Below are 24,235 nucleotides of genomic sequence, written 5' to 3'. Positions count from 1 at the left end.
TTGTTTTTTACGGTTGGTTATTAAAATTCGCAACCAATGTTTATTAAATAGGTAAAGCACACGAACATAATCTGTTTCAACTGCTGTGATGTGAGGCACACAGAAAATAAGAGTATGATAATGTTGGCACCGAAAAATGTTGAAGAGAACAGTAACACAAGCTAATTGACATAACAGAATATATGAAGCACAACATAAGATAAGAAAACTCACGATTAAAAAAGTAAGCTAGCAAAATAAAAAGGTGCAAGATAAAGAAAATATTTACAGTTCAACTAAATCGGTACAGTCACGAGTTGAAACCATTACTCTTTACTAATATGAATAGAAGCACTTGAAAATTGAAAGACATCCAGTTTGCCTTTTATTTTTAGCATGATGTTCAAGGTCATCATACTTAAAGAGTATACTGATACTGATATACAACTTTGCAGATTTTGCACACAAATCATATTTGGGCAATGTTTAGCAACTGGGCAAAAAAGGCAAATTTGAATAACGGTACCTCACTGGACCCCTTTTGTATACTGTCGGCATGAGGTGTTTTGGTACACAGAAGTTCACAATTCAAGCAAGCTTTACGCGATTGAAGATGAATGCAACGCGGACTCCCTGAAAGTTCACAAGGAATAAATAGAGGCATAAAAAACCAATGATAAATTAAAAAACTATTTACCTAAAAAGAGGTTCTTCATGTGGAGAAGTGCCATTTGTTTTGTATGTACTTGAACCAATTTCATCTAAGCAAAAAACATCTCATTTTATAAAAGCTTCATGAACTTAAAATTCTTTTAAATCGGAGTGTGTTCCACACATTTCCATGCAATATGGGGAGCTTTTACTTACAGTCATCTTCTTTTTCTCTGATATTACCAATAACGTAACAAGAAAGAGCAAATCCGATCACCTGAGCAAAAACGTACATCATACAAAAAGAAATGCAATGTATAAAGTTCTTAGCTCATACAAGATAAACATCTTAAGACTTACTGCCAAAAATAATTGCAATGATGATTGAAACACTTCGATATAATGGTAATCCAAGATGCAAAATTCATCTGGTTGAACAGTTGAAGTCACTGCCACATCTGTGGTAGACATACAATTAAATCCTTGCTTCTTAAACCACGTGTATGAATCACTCAGACCAAGATTTAAGGTCATCAAGTTGTCTTCCTATTTGAAAAAAGTTTGAAATGTTGAAATGAAATGCCCATCTCAGTTTCCAGTATTATTATGGTTACTATGCCGTAACCATGCCATTTATATGTAAGTGTACTCGAATACTTGACCACAAAGATATGTAACATGTTTTGGTCCGGGATTTTTTGCTCAATTACTTTTTATTTCATCAAACATAAACTTACAAGTTTAAGTCCCCCAACACCAAGATAAATAAATACAACGAAAATATTCCATCCCATCCACACAAGGGTCCACGTTGAATACTATGTAAATAAAAGCTCATGTAAATGAAAGGATATACATCACGCTTGAACCAAATTATCAAGGCAGTGATCTCAAATAAATGACAGACCATAATAATTTATTAATCAGTCATGATTAATCGAATGTCAAGTGAATTCAAGCCAATGAGACCACTATTATATATTACAACATCACTACCACTAAACAAGCAAAACATTAAAAGTAATTTATATAGTTCACTCACAAATACTAAATAAATATGCTCATATATTACATATAAATACTCATAAAACATACAACTGCAAGCAAACGTGATTTATCACGATATGAAGCATACAGCGCAATAACAACACCAATTATTTGACAAAAATTTGCCATTATTGCGGTCCATTGCAATCCCAGAAAATCAAATGTTTGACGAACTGCAACGGTTATCTGAAACACACAGTAACAGTTACACTTGAATATCATTCAAAGAACTTTTCAAGCACATATCAAAAACATTTTTATCATACAATGTTAGATATATATAACGCTGCCATAATGACCTATTAATCAAACAAAACTGAAGAAATATTTTTAATCAGATTAGAAAAAGGCAGAGAAAAGTGAGCATTTGCCAACTTACCAACTGCGCGATGCATATTCCTATTAACCAGCATCTTCCAGAGCAAGTGCACAACATTACAAATTTTAACTTTAAAAACAATATTTTGCTTAAAAAGACTTAGTTATCAACGAAGCACACCACTGCTTTATAAAATTTTGGTCTTGTATCAACAAGTTTTTGGCAGGAGTCAAAACTACATTTAGTGACATAAAGTTTATTTGTAGACTAGAGTGACCTATCTACTAGCGTGAGATGGTGATTTCCTTAGTACTCATTTTAACTCATGTCAAAACTGAGGAAGTGTAACATATTTAAGATTAAACACACTTGTGGTGGCCGAGCTGCCCAATTGGACAATTTTACTTTAAATTTTTGTTTCCTTTTATTGATTACCTTTATAAGCGTTTGCGTTTTTAACAACATGGCATGTTTTACATTTCGATTAAGTTTAGTTCGTTTATTTCTGCCAATAAAGTTGTCATGAATCAGCTTTTCATCTGCTGGCCATTCTGCTAAGCAAGTGCAATACCGAAATGTTCACGCAGTCTTCAACATCGTGTGCAGTCAAATATACGACATATCGAGTTTCAGCAAAGTCAGAGTGTTTTTCTATTGAAGTAAAATGGGATTTTAAGAGTGGTTCTATTTAGTTCAACACACATCATCTATTTAGTTGAACACAGAGGATAATAATTTCTTGTGAAGCTTATAACACGAATAATTTGTAAAAGGTTTGAAAACAACCTGATAAAATTTAGTAACTGGCTTCAGAGCACCAGCTACATGGAAGACTTCACAAAACACTTTAAATGATCTTGTATAATTAAATTTTAGTTTGTGCCCCTTGTAATGCGATTATGTGAACATACAGCAGTACAGCGTAACAAAGAAATCTTTTCTAAACAAGCTTCCACAATGGGAATTCTGCCATTCAAATTGGCTGCATAGTGATATAACCTTGGATTCAAGATATTAAGAAACCGCCTAGAAGGTAGTTTCAGTTTCTAAATACCTTTTGGTTCACATACAGGAAACATATATATGATTGACTTTTCTTTCTGTCGTTTAACCCTTAATGATACCTGTTTCTTTGTGAACCAATTTGCTCACAATCTTATTGTATTAAGTTCAAAAACAATTTAATGCAAAAGTTTGTGAGCATATATGATTTAGCATTTCATTTTGCTTTGGATATCATAGTGGAACAATTTGAGTTTACATTTCCTTGTAAGTTGGTAAGCTGGTAAGCTACTCTCTTGCGGTAACGTTTTCGTTACACAAAGCAATGCCTTGACATGGTATGCAGAGCATTGTATCGAAAATTCATTTTTCAACATACTTATGGAGAAGAAGCTCAATTTTTATCTTTTTCGCAGTATCACACACATCAATTCAATGATGAATGCAGTTTTTTCTTATATTTACTGAGACTGCTTTGCCAACGTTCTTGGTTGCATGCTAACCATGAACCATAGTGGAAAGCATGGCAACTTACCATTGCATCCCTAAGATAATTTGAGAATTATGCTTGCTGTACTTCTATGTCAAAGCGGGAAACGTCTGCGTCCTTGGCATAAAAAAGAAACTATTTGCTGATCTTTCTTTACTTCTGAAAAAGGAAAACTTAAGAACAGAACTGAATGCCTTTTTTGGAGGCAATGAAGGAAATGGTTGAATGGTCGGCTGGTCGAACTTGCCATACTGAACCAGTCTCCAGGCTCTGCAACCCCAGACTGCATTTTTAGCGTTCTTCGACAAGATATTGGGTTCACAAAATATCTCAGGGTGCACTTCAAGTCCCTAGTGATACTTTGCATGACGTGCCGAATTTATCCTACGCAAGAAGTTCGCTTACAATGGTATTGGCGTTACAATTTTGGTAAACTTTTCAGTAAGGCTTCAAATGCGTGCCGCCGCTTCGTATTTCGGTCCTCTTTTACTTTTGCAAATTGCACTCTCATATCAGGATCGAGTATTGAATAATTATTACGTCATAGTTAATTTTGTATTACCTCAGGCCTTCAATTCGGAGTGTAAACATATAAGAGACCCCGTATTTCTATACTTCCACGTTGTATAGATACAAGGAGCCTACGTTGTTCATTTGAGTCTTGGAACTGTACTTCTTCACTTCATCCAGTACCGGTAGCTTACTTTATACCTTTTGCCTTATTTTATTACTTCCGCCGTTTCGTACTTCCTGGGTATTTCATTTTAGATTAGTTGCTTCCATAATTCTGCAGATTATTAGTGATTGTTGGCTTTTTGACAGTGGTCTCCTACTGTTAGTATTGTAGCAATGCCTTTATAATACAGGCGATAATAATATAAAGGCATTGATATAGTGTCAATAGCGACTATCAACGCAAGTTTTGCTTTCGTGTTTGATGACCAAAGTCGTTTTATGAAGTTTACTTTTAGAAAGATTTGTTTCATGGGTTAATGCAAATTTAATACTTAGGCCTAGCCAATTATCGTACCTTATCGTGCAGCTATTTTCGATGTTTTTTTGTTGCAAGTTAAATGTTACTTTTGGACCGTATATTCTGGGGACCTAATCATGGAGATATAATTTGAACAGTTAAATCCCTTAGATAGCGAAATTCAACTTTTTGCTTGCCTATTTTTTCACAAACTCTTGTATCTTTAATAACTGAACAACGGACAATAAGTTTTATGACATATCGGTACTTATGGTACAATAGCAATTAGAGTGATTAGTCAATTATTTTTTTAAGAATTCCTTTAAGCTTGTGACTCTGTAGTCCCTAGAGTTTTTCGAAGAAGTACTTATCAATGGACAGAGAGTGTCTTGGCAATGCACAGTAGAGCTTAGGTGGCAGCGCGGAAAACTTGTTTCTTACCACAGTTTCATCTGTCTACTTTGTTTCCATAACCAAATTGTACAGTTTCCAAACATCTAGCACAGAGGTTCTTAAACTTCAGGTTACGAAGGCATGTTAAGTTATTATATAAAGACCTGGCCAACAATCAACAAATCATGTGCCCGTCAGTTTGTTCACGTTAATTTTTATTCTTAGTTGTTTCCAAATTGGCTAAAGCGTTCTTTTAAATCTGTTTTTCGCTTGGCAAGTCATGATAAAGTGAAATTTAAATTATATTGAACTTGATCTAATGCATTTTTAATCTAAATTTATTAATTTGTATGACAGTTTATTTACAATTTCTTGGGTTCAGTTTACACATACATGTATACGTATCATAGTATCGCCAACCAATAATTTAGGTTCCATTGCTAGATAAAGCATGTGGTCTTTTATATTTCATTTACTTTGACATGGGGCGGAAGCTTTGCTGAACACTTTAAAAGAAGCGGATCCCAAAATATTTAAGAACCATCGATCTACCATAATCTTGGTGATCTGTAAAATCTGCTCAAAAGTAAAAATAATTCTAGCCTCTATACTGAAAAATTGACGCTTTATAAACTAGTTCCTAATATTTTGCCTTAACAACAAAGCCAAAGTTTTTAATTTTGTTTATAGAACTAGCGAAAAAGGTTTACTAATCTACGTAGTTAGGCTAATATAAAGTGAGTTCAAAATGTCTGATGACGAAGACGAAGAAATATGTAGAGTGTGTCGATCAAATGCCTCACCTGGCAATCCTCTTTTTCATCCCTGCATTTGCACTGGCAGTATTGGACATGTTCATCAGGACTGCCTTGTTCAGTGGTTGCGGCACAGTCGAAAAGAATATTGTGAACTTTGTAAACACAAATTCACTTTTAAACCAATTTACAGCCCTGATATGCCGAGTCGCCTGCCTTTGAAAGATTTATTTTTTGGACTAGGAAGAAGCATTGGGTCAGCTGTAAAATGTTGGATGCATTATACTTTAGTTGCAATTGCTTGGTTAGGTATTGTGCCACTTACAGCATCTCGCATCTACAACTGTGTGTTTGCGGGATCAATTAGTGTATTGATTTCTCTACCAAGGGATATGTTATCGACGAAGAATATTGGTCAAGACATACTCCATGGATGTTTGGTTGTAGCTTGCACGCTCAGTGCATTTATCTCCCTTGTTTGGTTGAGGGTTCAGATTTTAAATGGAGATATGCCTGGATGGCTCATGCCAAGACCAGAAGAACTACCAGCTGCTCGACGCAATCCAGAAGCCATTCAACAACCAGCTGTTGCTGTACAAGAGAACCAAGAAAACGATGACATTGTTGATGACAATAACAATAGAAATGAGCAAAATGAAGAGGAAGTTGCAGCACAACCGCCTGTAAATAATGATCCTCCTGCTCAACCTGAAAATAATGTTAGGGCTGACAACATTAATTGGAATGCAGTGGACTGGGAACGAGGTGGAGATGATCCAACTTGGGAAAGAATTTTGGGTCTAGATGGCTCTCTGTTGTTCTTAGAACACATATTTTGGGTAATCGCTCTTAACACACTCTTTATTTTGGTGTTTGCATTTTGTCCATATCATTTGGGCCACTTCCTTCTCATTAATACAGGACTCACTAGATACATACTTCTTACAAAATTTGAAGGTGTTCTTACAGCTCTGTGTGGTTATATTCTAGTTGCCATTGGTTTCTTGATTTGCCATTTGATATTTCAAATTACAAAGCTTCAACGGTCTGGCCGTATGTTTGGATTATGTTATATCATTTTAAAAGTTGGTCTTCTGGTTTTAGTTGAAATTGGAGTTTTACCCTTGGTTTGTGGCGTGTGGTTGGATATTTGCACTCTGAAAATCTTTAATTCCACATTGCAAAGTCGACAGGTTGGATACCTCTCAGCCCCAGGAGCATCGATTTTTTTTCATTGGCTAGTTGGCATGGTTTTTGTATTTTATTTTGCGACATTCCTGATGCTGTTAAGGGAAGTCTTGCGGCCAGGTGCTCTGTGGTTTCTGAGAAACCTGAACGATCCCGATTTTAATCCAATAAATGAAATGATTCACCTCCCAGTATATCGCCATTTTCGGCGTTTCTTGCTATCAGTGGTGATCTTTGGATCTACTATCATATTACTTGCTTGGTTGCCAGAGCAGTTGTTGTTATATCTGTTTCCAAATTTTTTACCTTATCATGGAACAAGTCAACATTCATCGCCAATAGGTGAACTTCCATTGCAGTTGATGGTGCTGCAGTTCATCTTACCAGGGCTTCTTGAACAAGGCCACACTAAGGCATGGATAAAAACCTCCATACAATTGTGGTGCAAAGTAGTTGGAACTTTTCTAGGGTTGCGATCATATCTGCTTGGTGATGAAGTTGTCGCAAGGGGAAATAACAATCAACCAAATATTGAAAATGAGCATAATGCCCATGTTCCCCAGAATCCCTTACCAGGACTGCACCCTGCACCCAATGTTGATAATGAATGGAACATACACCAACCGTATGCAAAGCCAACCTACTTTCCACATAGACTGGTTGTTCTCATTGTTTGTATTGCCTGCACATTTACGATTACATCAAGTGCCGTGCTTCTGATTCCAGTTTCCGTTGGTCGATTTGTTTTTAATACCCTATTTGGTCAAAATGGGCTAATTTCTAGCTCTGAAAGTGGCACCCCAGTATTACATGAACTTTATACATTTTCTCTGGGATTGTACCTTTGCTGGGCATTTATCTACGTCTGCTCTATATTGCAGAAGTGGATTCCACGTGGTTGGCGTATTATAACAGAAAAGATCATGGATTTTGTGTTCTTATTGGGCAAGGCATTACTTTTGGGTCTATTTATACTTGCTGTTTTTCCGCTCCTGCTTGGTTTGCTTTTTGACTTAGTTGTAGTGATACCCTTAAGAGTTCCTCTCCATCAAACTCCAGTTGTCTATTTGTGGCAAGACTGGGCTCTGGGTATACTTCTTTTTAAGCTCAGCATTGGTGCCTTGTTGATTGGTCCCAATAACTGGCTAAAAGCTGATATTGAAGAAGTTTATCAGCATGGGTTAAGACAGCTCGACCTTAAGAAATTCATTCAAAATACACTGTTGCCGGTAGTAGTTGGCTTACTCACTTGCCTGGCTGGACCTTATGCCATTGGACACTTGATTCCACTACTTGTTGATGTCAATCAGACTGTACTCTATCTACTACACTGGAGAACATACTCACTTATCATCATTACCACCATTTTTATGGTTTTTTGTGTTTTTGAAATAAAGCAATTTCAGACCTTATGCGATCGAATTAAAAACGAACGGTATTTAGTTGGACGACGGCTGATGGACTATGACCCACTGTTAACTAGCAAAAGTTGATTTGATTAAATAATTGTAATGTACAGTTGCATAGCATAAGGTGATGTTTTAATCTTATTCCTGTATATTGTACAATGCAAATTGTGTTTTAGGGTCAATATCTTATGTTTCTCATTAAAAACATCTTTAACGGCATAATAATCAAAAGTATTTAATGCCATCTTAAAATCAGCACTACTTTGGCAATGACTTGTATAATGAATGGTAATATATCACTGTGCTTTGTATTCACTTCTCCATTGGTAAAGTAAAGCGAAACGATATTTACGGTATATATTGTCACGGTCAAATTCCGTAGTCACATTCAGATTTTTGCTCCAGAAAAGTTGTGTTATGACCAAAATAAAGTTCTTTTAAGTTTTACATTGTGTATTTATGCTTTCATATGCCAAGATATCGCGAAATTGGAAAAGTGCACTACCACCGAAACTTAAAGAGGGGGGGGGTATGATGTCATAAATCCTAGATAAATTCCTAGGCTTAAGGAGACCCCAAGCTTTTTTAAATTCAAAAATGGTGAAAAAATACAAAATCCTACTATGTATATTTTTGGGGTCCGTTTTTAAGGCAATTAGTTCTTAGTTCAGGCTCAAGCTAGTTTAGATGGACATTCTGACATAAGAAGACCTTTTTATTTTGAAACAGTAAAAATTTGAGGCCCACAATTTCAAAGAAAATGCAAGCTAAAAACCCATAACTCCAAGATGAAGATTTTTAAATACATGATGAATCAAAAAATCGCCAAATTCACAATAATCAACTTCATAAACTAGCATCATTATGCATTCTCAGCCTTTTAAAACAAAAGAATGTTTTAAAATATGGTTTGCTGGAAATAAAGCATTACACCACTATCATCACTGCACTGGGAAAAAACACGATACATTTCCAGTTTGTTCATCACAGCCTGCATGGCTATATCCAAGACAGGACACTATGCCTGTCATCTGTAAAGCCGGCAAAAGTCACGCAAAAGATAGCTCACTTTTTTCCATTCTTTCGCTCTGAAGACAAAATAACTGAGTTAGAATTGTATTTCCGATATGCTGTGAAACCTTTTATATGATACAGATTGCGGCTTACTGTGTAACTTCTGTATGAAACTGCATTGCTTGTTCTGGTGTTGCAGATGCAAGTGAAGTTTCTGTTGGCAGGTTCTTTAATGCACTCATAAACCACATTGAAAAAGTCTACAATTTTAAGTAATTTTGTTATGAAAAGTTTGATAATTCATTTGCTTTATTACGTTCAAAATGAGAAAGTTACAGTGATTTTTCTGTAACCACCAAGCATTCGCACTCACCTGCCTATCTCGTTGAATGATGGACCACCATAACTCAGCAATGTCCGGGTAAAGAAATGTCGGAATATGGAAGAGACACGATTGCAACGATTGCTCCACTATCTGCCCTCCATATTTAGAAACAACACTGGATACTATGTTTTGCATTCCGTTTCCATTCTACACAAATAATCCTTTTTTAACTTATAGGTAAGTGATTTCTATGTAACGAAGTTTATTACATCGCCATGGGAGAGAGTTTTATATATTTGTCAAACCTGTCAATTACATGGAGTGCTACATGAGAAAAAGTATGGTGGTATGTTAGTATTTACCTGGTCGGTGGCACTACATTCAATAATATTGCGCAAGAATTTTGTTACAGAAGCACTTGCATCACGGTGTTTGTGGTTTAATCCTGTAAGTGCACATTGTAAGATGGATGGACAACAACTGTGGGATAGGAAATGAATTGGGGACTTTTCCATGAACCTGCAACAAAAAGTTGTCATTACCATTAATGGTCCGATAAAAGTTCAACAGTTTGCCAAAATTTAAGAACAGATTACCTTACAGATATTATGCAATAAAATACAAACCTGCTGCATAGCCGAAAAAAGTCATCCACAGTGTCAGGATGGTCTTCTAAGCCATTTTCTTCATTTAAAATGGCAAGTGTTGGTTGCGCAAATGAGTTTAACATAGCTAAAAGCATCTCCTGACTTCCATATTCATCAACCTACAACGAAACATTTTACAAAACAAGCAAACACTCGTACGGCAGATATCTAAAGAATATGGAATATTAAACATCAACAACACACTTGGAACAAGAAATGTGGAAAATTCAAATAATAGATTTGTGCATAAGGTACTTACCAGAACACTTCCCAAATACAAACAGCAACTGTGTGCATGTTGTGCATAAACTAGTGTTATCGTTTCTACAACTGGTTGCAACAGAGTTGCTTGTACAGACCATCCAACACACCGTATAGCGAAACGCAAACATCTAAATTGAACTGCTGTATTTTAATGAAGGACATTTACCAGCTGTATTACAAAATTACCAATATTAAATATAAAAGATAAATAGACATCAGATAGAAATAACCTTTTAATCTTCTGAAAACAAAAATTTCCAGTACTTTTACCAAACGTACTACAAATACCATATGACTAATGTAATAACTATAACTAGTGAATTTGGGTATGTATATCAGTAAACTAAATGATGACTTAACCACAAAGTTATACCTGCACCACCTTTCCACAATGCGATTGTCATAGCTAAACTTTTCCAAGACTTTTTTAAAGACTGGCCACATCTATGAGAAATACTGCATATGAGCGTTCAGTGTTACAATCGTCATCAAAGTAAGCCATAAATATCAAACTGACACAAAAGCGACAATTTGAAACAAAAGTTGATTTACTTCTTCAACAATTTCTTTGCAGGGGTGAGGAGCTCCATTTACCAACTTAACATTCACATGGCGTAATATACAAGCCAATCTGTCGAGCCATATTACTGGGTCTGTTTGAGATACTTAAAATATAAAAGAAAACATCGATAAAGCCTTTCGCAAAGTAACATTCTTTATTAACCACTAAACACAAAATAAGGTGTTACCTATTATAGTCAACTACTGTAATTAAGTAACCTGTTTTCTGTAAATTTTCCTCACTCATATGTTGAGATAAAACAGTAATTTGTGCAGAGCAAAGTTGACCAACTGCTTCTTTAACTTGCTCCAATGACAGATTACTTGAAACAGTAACCACACCTGTAAGGTAAAATAAATGTCCAATAAAGACAGATATGCAATATAAAACATATAAACTAGAGCAACATGAAGGATTAATTAAATAGCAATGGCTATTGTGACAGCTTATCCTTTCTAAATCATCACATCAACTTTATCAAGAAAAAACATGACACACCCTTAAGAAGTCGCAACGTGGCATCTGCGGATACATTAAGGTCATCAGAAACCTGGAAAGTTAACTCATATGAAAGGTTTATAACAAAATTAAATAGAATTACACGTCTAACAAAATAAAAAGGCTATGAAAATACACCCCACATTTAATTCTTCAACAAAAGACAGTACTTGGGGAATTGAGGGTTATTTTAAGTTGCAGCTACATATTTTTCATACCAAGTAACCTGAATATACTATAATAATAACAATATACCTGCATTAACTGAATAAGTGCAGAACAGTGCTGAGCCATTTGATTTTGGCAAGTTTCACATAAATATTGCAAAGAAATAGCTCCCACTGAAGCCAGCTCTTTGTTTTGCAAAGCAGTTGTAAGAAATGATAGCGTGTATTCTAGAAAATACAACAGACTGCATGCATTTTACAAAATAAATGGTTATCAACTGTATGTCCAGCAATGCAGTCAGCACAGTACAAAAAAACCTGTGCTAAGATTTTGCTTTAGAATATATCCTTGTGATAGATTTGTTAAGCAAATTATATGCGATACGAATTTCTGAAGGGTAAAATGTGTAACACTATTTCAGTAATATTGGTCTAAGGCAGTGGTTCTCAACCGTCATTATTATGTCATAATAAGCTTTATCACACCGAGTCATCTGACTAAGCGTTACTTGAATTTACTGCCGAAACTTGCACTATTAAGCGTTAATACTTTACGGGAAAATAAGGCTCAATGACAACAGGTGCGCTACTTTAATCCCAAAACAGGAATAATTTCATGCACGCAAGTTGTAAGAATCATAACAGTGGGATTTTCATTAATAACTCATGAGGGAAATTTCATACATATATAAATTTTGATTTTTGTAGTGCTATTTCATGACAGTGGGCTAATTTCAATGGAAGTATATTTAAATAATCCAAGAAAAAATATAAAATTCAGATGAACCTCACTAAAAAGGCTGAACTGCACAATTTTTTAGTGCAGTGGTTCCAAACCTGAATTCATTTGAACATTCAAGCAACAGGAGCCTTCAGATTTGCCCAGTGTACAGAAATATTCTGGTTTAATGAAACTATGCCTTAGAGTCCAGTGGTTCTCAAGCTTTTTTGGCTTACGGCACCCTGCAAACAACCAAAAGATTTGGCGGCACCCACAGTCAAACCAAAAAGTTTCTGCATTAAAAAAAAAACAATTTTCGCAACCGTTTTCCTGGACTAGTGATTAGTGCGCAATAACTTGTGGCAACCTTGCGAAACATAAATGGCACCCCGGTTGAGAACCACTGTTAGACCAATGTTACTGAAATAGTGTTACACATTTTAACCTTCAGAAATTCGTATCGCATATAATTTGCTTAACAAATCTATCACAAGGATATATTCTGAAGCAAAAACAGCAGTTTTTCCTGATACAACACACAATATAAAGTGTATTGTTAGATCTTATATATGTTTCTTGTAAATAGTGCATGATATCGAATTATATTTGCTCAAACAAACCAAAGGTTTATTACTATGCTAAACATTATTGCCTCGTGGAAGTTTTCCACAGGCGATGCCAAGGAGATGAAATATAATATTGCATGTTGTGACCATGGCATGTAATTGCTCTAAAAATATGTATATACTAATCAACAACTACATGTACAGTAGATGAAAAGTGCATGATGCATATGTCCACTCAAATGTGATGTCAGTCAGTAGCAATGTAACTTATGCTTAAATCGTCTTGTATTTTCCTTAGGGTTCAACACTGAGAATAGGTTAGTAACTAAATATTATCATTCATGTATTGTATATATAAACCACAAATGAGTATTTCACATATCCTAAATATTTAGATTGGCATCCTACCAAGCATCTGAGGGTGCTTCTCAATCCAGGCTGATAACTCCCCAACCAACTGAACACTTGTGTGATAAACTGCGATATGTGTCCCTTGTGGGAGGGAAAATATCGCTTGTAACACTTGAGGTACAACAACTTGATCACTTCTGAAAGAACAAGATTTTCTTGTAGACAGGAAGAACACATCACATGCAAGAACAAAAGAACGTCAAAAAAGTTCCTTTTAAAGGTTACCTACAGATCAACATATTTTGCAATGGAGCTCATGATAAAAAGTGTGGCTTCAGTTACATCCCACGTTGGGATTGCTTCATTGTTGTTGAGTGTTGAAAAAAGATGAACAAAGCATTCTGATGCACCAACCACATACACAACGTCACGAACTAATTCAGATGCTCTTAACCTGAACTCATAGAAATCATCACTGCTGTCAAGGATTTTGTCCTAAAAAGGTTGAAAAGGATTTATCAGAAGCATTACTTCGCCAGAAAAAATAGTTTTCTTGATACGTCTTTCAGATATATATACAGTACATAAAATTTATTAGCAGTCCCAATTTACGTTATCTGGTTCCATTTGGCAATGAGTAACAAGGGTACAAATCAGTCTCTCTATATAAGGACCAAAAATTCTTTTTGTAGAATTATGTAGCAAATACACCATTTCTGACAGACGAAACCAAAAATTAAACGTAATTTCAGTGACCTGAAACAACAAACAATGGAGATAACTTTCATTTATAAATGTAATAAATAAAAGATCTTCAAAATACCATTTTCACAGAAACTTTTTCTAGCTAATCAATGTTTTCTTTAAAAAAATTAAAAACTCTACGTCTATGCTAAACAAAAAAAATTATTCCGGCGAATAACACTGTTAAAAACCTGCAGAAACACTTGAACGGTTGGACCTATAATAAAAACTTACTTCATATTGACAATGTCCATTACACAAAAGCAAAAGATCTAAAGTGACTAGATCCCCAAGGCCTTCACCAGGTAAATTGACCAAAATCTCAAGTAAATTCTCAGCCAATTCTGTGAAAACTCGGCCAAGGTGGAGACACCTAAACAGAGATATTTATTTTGAGAAACGTGGATAAATTTGCAACATTATAAAAATGCAACAACTTAAAGTAACTTAAATTTTTTGAATTTCCCTACTTATCTGTATCTTCATGAGCAACAGCATTTTGGTATGCCTCTCGCAATGAATGAGTGCCTTGGTACAATATCATGATAAGGTCACTGTGTCTGGCAATGTCTTCAGACGAATATAAAGCAGCACAGATACAATCACATGCGCTTTCATACAAATTTGATGACACCGTTACATCCTTCTGTAAGTTGATAAGGCATTTATGCATTTATCTTCACATTTTGGCTAAATCGCCTGTTGCTTTATGCATTTACCAAGACACTGAAGGGTGGATCAAGAAGTTTGCATCGAGCAACATGATTCCCAGGAAGAATTCTAAGATTAAACCAACTTCCAAGGCATTTGAAAATTTTACAAAGCAGTTGTTCATCTTTCACAATTTCTATAAGAAATAAAGACAATACAAAATCAATGCGAAGCCTTGTCAATATAAAATGAAATCATTGGTACAGTATATATGACATTACATGAACATTTAATTGATCGTTTTGGTACATACGTCACATTTAGCAATATTTCAAATTAACTGTCATTTACCAACGCAGGCTTTCAATAAGTCGACCACCATAGGTGCAGCATTTTCCATATCTTCTAAAATTTCAGCTCTTCTGTTTTCTCCTAACCTCAACGTACGGTTATTGACCTGAGGGGTTTCAAATGAATAAGTATAAGAAACATTACAAAAACAAAATTTTTTAACCAGATAGACTTCAACAAATGTTAACCAACTAAAAACAATAGTAATATGATCACACAAATTTAAAGAGGCATAGTTGTAAATAGGCATTCAGCTAGGAATTCTGATAAATTTTGTAACTTCAAATTATATGACAATTACAACAAAGGCCTTCAATAACAATAACAACCAACCTCTTCAGGTAAAACGGTGAGAAGTTCAAGTAAATACGGCAAATGTGATAATTCTTTGCCATACCTGTTACATAAATTCACTTGTGATAAGACAGTAAACAATAAGTTAACAATTTTGGTTTGTAACTGGGGATACTGTACAAAGGCATGTGCAGCAAAACATGCTTTTAATATAAACCTCCAAATACTAAAGACTTGCTGTTTATTTAACAAAAAACACATTACGTTTGACAGTAATAATGAGTGTCATGAGTTTTAAACAAGAATCTGTTTAAGAAGGCCACGCACTTCATATGACCATTTTGGTACAGTCTCGAATTTTGCCATATAAATTTCTTTGTTTTTATGACCAGTCTTCGAATATTATGGTCACTTTTCCATTTTTTTAAATGTTCACACAATTTTTTTACAAAGAAAATCATGCCTGCATGGGAACCGAAAATGGATATATTAGGCTGTGGCTGGATATATTAACCGGGGTTTTTATAATACGAAATGAACAGGAAAATTCCGTCCCAAGCAATTTGGATGTGATAGCAGCTTTGTTGTATTACCAGTGGATGTACTACTCAAACTCTATTGTAATAATTGGCAATAAATCAATAGAACATTATAATAATGGGACAGAAATTGGTAAGATTTAAAGACCATCTATAGGGAACAATATTTAAGGTTTATCACACACAAGTTTCAATATTTTAGAGTTGTGATAACTTGTTTCTTACTTTTGCATGAAGGTTACTGCTGGCATTTTCCATGAAGGCATTTGTAGAGCCAAGTCACATAAAGCCAGGGAAAGCTAAAAATATTAGAAATAGCATAAAGCTGATCAAGTGTTATCTTCGCTGCATTATTGTAAAAAAAGTATTAAAGGTTCTCTCATAGTCTCTTGCACAACTGCCACCGGTAAAATAACAAGTACAGCAAAGATTTAAATACCTGGGTCACCAAAATTGGAGACAAATTACAGAGCTGTTCAATGTGGTTTAACAGAGATTCTTTTAACGACTCATGTGTTTGAGATGGCAACTCCTGAAAAGAGTACAGCACCTGCAAATATGAAAAACATAAAACGCAATTATATAAATTCTATGACATAAGTGTTTGTGTTTCACTTAGCTATATCAGTCACAAAAAATAAAACTAATCAATATGGTAGAAACATACCTTTGTGCGCATTGTCTGTGCAGCAAAATATGTCGATTCAACATCTTTTTTGCATCTCAGAAGTTCATCTGCGGTTTCCCAGGCAAATACCTAAATAAGTTGCCACAAGTCACAACTCCATAGCTGGATAAAGTGGATCAAGTTCTAAAGTAGTAAGTAGAGCAATTATCATTACCAAAAAGTGGGTCTAAGACCTGCACAAGATACAACCCCGACAGAGCATGCCTATTTTTAATGGGTCTAGTATGGAAATATTGCTGAATTTCTGTTAATCGAATGATGCGGGAATTGCACAAAGCTGGTAGAACTCTGGCACTTTTCTAAAATTTGTGATTAACGTTGTCATTGTAATATGACAGGTGTTATAACACAATCACTGTGTCATAATTTGCTCACTTATCCCCTTCCATTCAGCTGTTACTCGCAGAGATTAGTTCAATCTTGTTTCTGTTCGATCATGCAAGGTTGACCAGCATTTGTGCATAAAATGATTGTCGATATTAGCTAGCCCAATAGACTGAAACCAATAATTTTTAACACCTGGTTGACACCTGGCTGACAACTGATAGATATACATGAAAAAGTTTAGCTGTCTCTGTTAACCACAAATTTTGGTCGATGCTGACCGCACTAAAGTCAACCTCCTGCAAGATAAACCTGTCATTTCTTTAGTTTCATAAGGTATTAACAAAGAAAAACGATTGACTAGTAAAATTAAACCCGTGTTGAGCATTTGTTTTGCCGTAATTGGTTCTGATCCATTTACGATTACATGGAACATTTTAGCATTGCTAACAAACATGAAGTTCAATGCACAAAATTTGGATGACATTCAAATAGTGAAAAACAGTTGTCTTGCATAATAATGTACATGACGCGTAACTTTCATTACAAGAAAAGAATAGTGAGATGGCTAATTCGCCAGGTATATGTTAAAAACATACTAAAACGTTAAGATCGTTTAAAACGTTAACCAAAACTTAATGCAGATGCGTTCAAGATGAAGTTTTCTGAATATTCCGCTAGCAGCATTTGCAAGGTATAAAAAACTGCATATGTCGCACTCTAGAAGAGCAATTAATCGCTCAACCCAAATGATTGAGGAGAACCTAGCCAGAAAAAGATGACAATTATGCGCATTAACTTCAGCAGAACGCAAGTAAATGATCACGCTTAAACTCAGCTCGAATGTTTTTTATGTTGATGACAGCAGGTAGGCATGCGCCACTGCCAGCCCGTGCAAAAATAAATGTTAGCGCCTATGCTCTCCACACACATTTTTCCCAGTTTTTCACGACAACATCTCCTAGAAAATGGACAAAACTATTTGTTAATGGGTTAAAATTCGACATAACAATGTTTTCATGGTAATACCATAAAGCAAGCACAAACTTGCAGGATTTCACTCAGTTTTGCCACAGTTTGGTATGCATGCTACTATTTAGTAAGTAGTATATACTTACAGTTTACAACATATCATATATAGTCAAGTGGGGCAAAAAAATGCAAAATTGACAAACTTTTGATTTTCTCGCTAAAAAATGGGCCAAAAAGTCAAGTTTTACCCTCTATTGATCAATATTAATATTCCATTGATGTATCCAAAAAATTGGAGCATTATGTTTATTCTTTTTATTTTTATTGAATATTTTGTGTTGTTTTTTTTCCCCAGTGTTTGGGGCAATAAAAACCATGCACTGGGTAAAAAAAAACAATTGATTTCGACAGCAAATTTTGTTTATTAAAAGCAACACAAAGCAGAAGAAATAGCAATATATACAGATGAGGATGAAACTGTAACATCTTGTTCAAACAAACAAAGAAGTTTATGCATTATGAAGTCCATATTTGCTTAGGAACACAAATTTTTCTTTCACTTCCTCTTCTTCGGCAAAACCAAAATATGATTTTGCACGTCCGACAGAAGTTAACACTGCGGTTGAAGGACCCCAAAAACAATTTTCAACGTTGACTATATCTATGTCCTCCTTTGTTGGCCAGTCCCAAAACACTGCATCTTCTGAAGTTGATTTCTTGTCCCAAAACTTAAATTCAGCTTGCTCAATTTTTCCATCAACCTCGTCTCTGAAGACCTTCAGAAGTTTTCCCCAATAATATGTTTTTGGCTTCTCCCAAAACACTGCAAAGTACTTTCCAACTTGCTTTTTGTTTATTTTCAATTTGATTGTTCTCTTTTCTTTCTTCTGTTCATTTACACTTTCTTCAGTTACATCTCTTCTCTCTTCCTCTACATCTTCCATTCTAACAACTGTGTCTTCTCTTGTTTCGTCATTCATTTCTTCAGATTCATCATCAGACTCTTCTACCATCTCATCCTCTGTATCTACTCTCCTCATGTCTTCATCCATTTGTCTTTGAATTTCTCGCTCCATCCTTCTTTCTATTTCTTCCTCCTCCTCCAGGTCCAGTGAATTTATTTCTTCATCTTCGTCTGCGTTCCTTTTCCTTCTCCCAGCCCTTTTTTTTTGCAATTGTTCCATTTGCTTCAAAGTTTTCAACTTGCTCGTTAAATTCTTCATTTGTTAAAATGCTTCCATTCATCTTCACTCTTTTTCTTTTTTTCTTCTTGTCATTTGTTTGTCGTCCCCTTGATTTTAACACACTTTCTATCGAAACCGATTCATCTTTTGACACAAGCCGTATTTCATACTTCATCCCTTCGGGAGCGTGAAGTTGCAACTCATTGATGATGTCCTTTGTAGTTATGATCCGTGATTGTACTGTGGTGCTCGTCGACGGCGTGGAAACAGCTTAAATGTTGCAGATTGATGAGGTGGATGGCATTTTTTCCACATTACTTGACCATTCAGTTTCCTGTGGACTGGTCTTTTCCAAAATTGGATTGCCTTCTTCATCTTTTGGAGAAACACAATGCTACCAGGACTGGTTAAACTAACACTGAACAGAGACTTCTGAAACTGGTAAATGCTTACAAGAAGGTTAAGCTTTTGAATGGCTATTTGGCAGGAGTTCAACAAAGTGGAATGGTACATAAATCAATTAACTACAAAGAACAACACAAAATGATTGGAGAGTGAAACTTCACGCTTAACTTCACTCGCTTAACTTAATTTCAAATGAATCATCAGTACATTAGGATTAATGTATTTACTAGAGATCAGGAAACTGAGACAATGCAAGTAAAACATTAAAATGCTAGTTTAATTCCTTATAGCAACCAAAATCGTTTTAAAATGAAAGTTATTAAAGATGGGGTAAAAAAAAAACAAGCACAGGGAAAATAAAAACAACTGTCTTTTTTTGCCCCAACACATTGTGTAGTTTTGGGGTAAAAAAAGACAACATAGAATAGAATGAAAGGTTAACAGCAATCAAAATTTAAGTACTGGAGTACAATCATACTAAAATATCATGTAGATACACATAAAAAGATTGTGATTGTCAACCATCGTTTTCCATCCACAAAAAGTTTAGTGAAGAGCAAAAAAAGTTTTTTTGGACCGTTTTTGGGTCAATTTAGTGATTTGCATAGTTCCTGAAGAGTACTTACCTCTAGACCTGTATTGTATGTTAAAAAACTATGCAAATAAATGATGTTTCTAACCATGCAAAGCTTTTTCAAAAAAATCATTCTTAGGGGGAGTTGGGGGGGTTGTCCTTTTTTACCCCAAGTACCCCTATGTTTTTTTTTGCCCCAACTGACTATACCTGTTAAAGTAATATCTAGCCACGTTTTGAAACATAGGAAATATCATTCCAAAGTTTTGCACGAGAATTAGTACATTGGGCCTTAGGCAATATAACAAGGTGACCACTGATTGCAAGTCAACAAGTTAAACATCGTCGAATAAGGAAAACTCTCTTTTAAAACCATTTAGTTTCCTGTCCCTATTTTAAATGTAACCGAAGCCAAAACATCAGAATACATAGAGCACCACCTAGTGGAAACATTGTCACAGTGATGTTTTCTGATCATGCAATTGTGTCTTGCTAACAAGTTTGCGGAGTTTCATGCTTCTATTTTATTTCAATTTTGTACAATTGAATTATTTACAAGGGTTCAAACAACACTGATGCTATTAAAAGGCAAGTTTCCTACCCTATTCGTAATACTATATAACATGCTGACTTCCAATTTGGAGTCGCATAATTATATTGCCTAAAGCTCGGTGTAGTTCTCGGAAAAAAATGGTATTCATAAAGTTTCTATGTTGCTGTTTATTCATGCGTGAACATTTTATATGACATCAATTTTTAACCTGCTTTTGTGTGAAATGGTTTTGACCGCATTATTTTTTAACAATGGAAAACGAATCTAGGCCTTATGAGGCTGTCATGGAAAACTTTAAATAACCTATTTTTCTAGGTGAGGTCAATCACGACATACGCTGAGTGTTTCTAATGCCACAGTCCCAATTATATCTATTGCTTTCTTCCTTTATTATCCGATTTCACATTCTAATGCACTGAGCCTACTTTGCAATTTTCCGAAAACTGTAATTCTGAGACAATTCTTACCACATAAAGGAAAGTAACCTACAGTAAAATAGTTATAAAAAAAAATTTAGAAATATAATGCAGAAAAACTTTATAAGTGTATGAAACGACAAAAAAGAGATCAAGCAAAACGGTAAGCTTAGAGAATATGAACAACTGTAAACTTGCAAAAATTACCAAGCATTTAGGGCAGGGGTTCTAAACCAGGGGAGCGTGCATTAATTTTGATATTTTTTTTCGGCTATGTATGGTTGCTCTAACATTCTGTCTGAGTTTTTTTGTAAGTATGTGTAGAACCATTATGTGGTAATCCTGCTTCGTAAACCGTTTCTAAGAAACAGTGTCAAGTGTCTCACTGATTCATCATCAATAAATAAAATGCAATTGCAACATTGCTGTTTGTATTTATTTATAAGTGTAGGGGGGCTTGAAACAGAGAAACATCGTTCAAGGGAGGCGCAGTACCAAAAAGGTTAAGAACCGTTGATTTAGGGCAATGTTTTGTGACCAGGCCTAAATAGAAACAAACACTATTCGGTACCAGCATATAACATAGCCTATGTAAGGCTAATATGATCACTACTCACAATCACTAAGTTTTTTTACTTACAGAGCGTTGAAACTCGCCAAGCCACTTTGATGCCTTTTCTTTTTCTGTTGCATTTTTATCATGATAAAGTTTGTAGACAGCCTGCAATACATTCTGAGCATTTACAGAAATACCTTGGGATTCAGTTATTTCAGACATATCTTGTAGCTTATCTGTGAAACATGACACCTCCTGGAATGCAAAGATGATGATGATGATGACTTACGTTTTTAAAAGAATGTAAATGAAATGAGAGTTCTATTTTAAAATGTATCAAGTCGTTTTTTCTTTTATATAACTGTAAATACTTTGGTAGGTAATTGAAAAATAGAAATAAAAATGTTTGGTGGTATGACCAGAGAGTAGTGTTTGGCAGAGGTGCACACAATAGCCTACTGTTCTCCATAAACTGGCCTACAGTGGTGCACTTTAGATGTGTAATTTTGCACATAGTAACTTGGACAGAAGTTTTGAGTGCTCAATTTTTAGTAGACACTGACTTTTTGATTGCTTATACCAGGGGTCGGAAACCTTTTTGGCTAAGGAAGCCAAGAAAGCTAAATATTTTTAATTGTATTTCCGTGAGAGCCATATAATATTTTTTAACACTTAATGCAATTAACGTGTGCATTTTTAAGAAAAACCAACAATTTTAGACAACGGTAAATGTTTGAATTCACTCTTTAATAATGAATAACAATAATAATGAATAATAATAATTAATAATAAATAATAATGCTTGTTACTGTTAATGCGACTTACAATTACAGAAAAAGTTTAATTCATAACAATTGTGCTAAGAAATGCCAGCTTAGATCTGCGAGCTAGTTGCCGTCATCAAAAGAGCGACATCTGGTTTGCGAGCCATAGGTTCCAGACCTCTGGCTTATATTTAAAAATGGAAATTGTCGACCCACTTTGATTCTTTTTTTAAATTACAAACGGGTTAGCTATCGGATTGCAAAGATTTCGCTCAAGGGAGTTGCATATAAATTCCATTAATTAAGCAATAAAAAAAATAATTAAGGAAAAATGAAAATATGTTACTTAGTTCTTATTTTACAGCGATTTAAAAGCTATGCTCAGGACTTGTTCCATATGATACCTGGATACATACATGGTCAGGCGGTCAGCAAAGCATGCAACGTAAAATGCATAAAAATTTGGGTGCCTTTGCGGTGTGTTACACAGGCTAATTTTTTTGGCATATCAAGCAAAGTTTAAAATAGTCAACTAAGAGAAAATACAAACTGGATTACTACATTCACACATGCCACATACAACCCACTAACTCTTACACATTTCATATTGCTTGCTTTGCTGACTACGTATCCAGAACAAGTTCAGTGTGTATAGATTGATTATACTGAGCTGTAAGATATGACCTAGGCAACATATTTTCAAACGTTTTCCTTCAGTCGGTAAAGGAATTCATGTAGGACATAAGGACTTGTAGCGAAAATACAGTTTTTTGGACATGACCTTTAACTTATTGCTGTGAAGTAGTATTTTCTGTAAAGGCATCTGTAAAAACGAAATATTGAAACAAATTGCGGATTGACAATGATATCAGATGCTGTCTATCTTCCACTCTGCCTAGATTTGACCACTTGATAGCAAAAAAAACAGTGTCAGCATTCCCATTAATTATATTTTTAATGGGCATTTGAATATAGACAATGGTTCAAAAAATTGGCGGCCATAACTCCGAAAGGGACTGTCTATAGGCTATCTATTGCTTTAGAGATTAAATTTGTCAAACTGTATACATTACTGAAGGTAAATTTGCGCACCTTAGAGCTGAAGAATGAACTTCAAGTGCATCCAAATATTTTTGCGCACCCGCACTTGTCAATTTTGGTTGTTGCACTAAAGATCTTGCTGAAAACGGCTATACTCACAGTTCTAGTGGTCTAGTAATTTTATCTTTGGACTGAGGAAAGTCTTTGCACGACTAGCTTATTGCTGGAGCCCCGGTTAATGGTAACCGAGCTAACATTTTTATCGATCGTATTGCATAAATTTAGAAAGTACCAGGTTTACTGAGCACTTCATACACTAGAGTGGAAAATGGCACGTGAAACAATGAAATGACTTTACTTTTGACTGCCTTACTGAGGTAAAGCCCGACACTTTTGTTTGTAGATTGGCGCCTACTTTTGTGGCGTCTACAAAATCCAAGTTAATCGAAGATGAAAAATGAAAAAAAACAGTTAGCTGACACTAAAAGAAAACTTCAACATTCAGATACACTTAATAAAAGTATTGTAGGTTGTTATTACAGATAAATAATTTTTATTGGACAGTATTTTGTCCAATAAACAGTTAACCTTGGTAAATTCGCTAATTACCAATAGTGAATTATTTCCTTTGGTTGATCGCCGTTTTGTAATCGAAAAATTCTCGCACGCTCAAGGCAACTAGGGTCTCTTGTACTTTTGCATTCTAACTTGAAGGCCTGAATCGAAAATAATTAAGAAGTAATACAGAAAAAATTGTAACATAATTCCTCAATACTGGATTCTGATATGAGAGTGCAAAACTAAAGGCAGAAAGGAGACCCGGCAATTATACCCTTATGCAAAAAACAAAAATACTGC

At 35.0% G+C, this 24,235-nt stretch overlaps 3 protein-coding genes across 4 annotated transcripts; 1 reads left to right on the top strand and 2 right to left on the bottom strand.

Moving 5' to 3' along the window:
- Window positions 1–17: 17 nt before the first annotated feature.
- Window positions 18–4,263, bottom strand: LOC143464185 (sodium/potassium-transporting ATPase subunit beta-1-interacting protein 3-like). Its single transcript, XM_076962147.1, has 7 exons — window positions 2,057–4,263; window positions 1,726–1,863; window positions 1,368–1,448; window positions 991–1,176; window positions 847–907; window positions 677–740; window positions 18–612 (listed from the first exon to the last, which is right to left on the bottom strand). The coding sequence occupies exons 1-7, from the start codon at window positions 2,111–2,113 to the stop codon at window positions 579–581; spliced, it is 621 nt and encodes a 206-aa protein (XP_076818262.1). The 5' UTR covers window positions 2,114–4,263; the 3' UTR covers window positions 18–578.
- Window positions 4,264–5,335: 1,072 nt separating this feature from the next.
- Window positions 5,336–8,653, top strand: LOC143464153 (E3 ubiquitin-protein ligase MARCHF6-like). Its single transcript, XM_076962145.1, has one exon. The coding sequence runs from the start codon at window positions 5,603–5,605 to the stop codon at window positions 8,288–8,290; it is 2,688 nt and encodes an 895-aa protein (XP_076818260.1). The 5' UTR covers window positions 5,336–5,602; the 3' UTR covers window positions 8,291–8,653.
- Window positions 8,654–8,908: 255 nt separating this feature from the next.
- LOC143464127 (transportin-3-like) lies at window positions 8,909–21,823 on the bottom strand. 2 transcript variants are annotated; one of them, XM_076962142.1, is made up of 23 exons: window positions 21,657–21,823; window positions 16,568–16,657; window positions 16,340–16,450; window positions 16,126–16,199; window positions 15,401–15,464; window positions 15,068–15,173; window positions 14,785–14,912; window positions 14,536–14,711; window positions 14,300–14,438; window positions 13,934–14,077; window positions 13,611–13,816; window positions 13,379–13,518; window positions 11,772–11,911; window positions 11,517–11,568; window positions 11,237–11,359; window positions 11,009–11,121; window positions 10,830–10,900; window positions 10,452–10,584; window positions 10,172–10,311; window positions 9,908–10,064; window positions 9,594–9,752; window positions 9,374–9,480; window positions 8,909–9,294 (listed from the first exon to the last, which is right to left on the bottom strand). In XM_076962142.1, the coding sequence occupies exons 1-23, from the start codon at window positions 21,792–21,794 to the stop codon at window positions 9,234–9,236; spliced, it is 2,772 nt and encodes a 923-aa protein (XP_076818257.1). In that variant the 5' UTR covers window positions 21,795–21,823; the 3' UTR covers window positions 8,909–9,233. The 2 variants fall into 2 exon arrangements, with proteins under 2 accessions (XP_076818257.1, XP_076818259.1); XM_076962144.1 differs by having other exon boundaries at window positions 11,237–11,366; window positions 11,524–11,568.
- Window positions 21,824–24,235: the final 2,412 nt, after the last annotated feature.

The sequence above is a fragment of the Clavelina lepadiformis genome, chromosome 1 (genome assembly GCF_947623445.1).
Source record: "Clavelina lepadiformis chromosome 1, kaClaLepa1.1, whole genome shotgun sequence".
In the NCBI taxonomy this organism is placed as follows: Eukaryota; Metazoa; Chordata; class Ascidiacea; order Aplousobranchia; family Clavelinidae; genus Clavelina; species Clavelina lepadiformis.
The sequence above is the reverse complement of the archived record's forward strand: the minus strand, read 5'-3'. Positions and strand labels throughout refer to the sequence as shown.

Coding starts and splice junctions, on each gene's coding strand:
- LOC143464185 (XM_076962147.1), bottom strand. CDS start 2,113: ATGTTGTGCACTTGCTCTGGAAGATGCTGGTTAATAGGAATATGCATC. Junction 1,177..1,367: donor GTGTTGGGGGACTTAAACTT/GTAAGTTTATGT, acceptor TTTTTCAAATAG/GAAGACAACTTGATGACCTT. Junction 741..846: donor CAGAGAAAAAGAAGATGACT/GTAAGTAAAAGC, acceptor TTTTTTGCTTAG/ATGAAATTGGTTCAAGTACA.
- LOC143464153 (XM_076962145.1), top strand. CDS start 5,603: ATGTCTGATGACGAAGACGAAGAAATATGTAGAGTGTGTCGATCAAAT.
- LOC143464127 (XM_076962142.1), bottom strand. CDS start 21,794: ATGTCTGAAATAACTGAATCCCAAGGTATTTCTGTAAATGCTCAGAAT. Junction 10,312..10,451: donor TGTATTTGGGAAGTGTTCTG/GTAAGTACCTTA, acceptor GTTTCGTTGTAG/GTTGATGAATATGGAAGTCA. Junction 9,753..9,907: donor AATGTAGTGCCACCGACCAG/GTAAATACTAAC, acceptor TTATTTGTGTAG/AATGGAAACGGAATGCAAAA.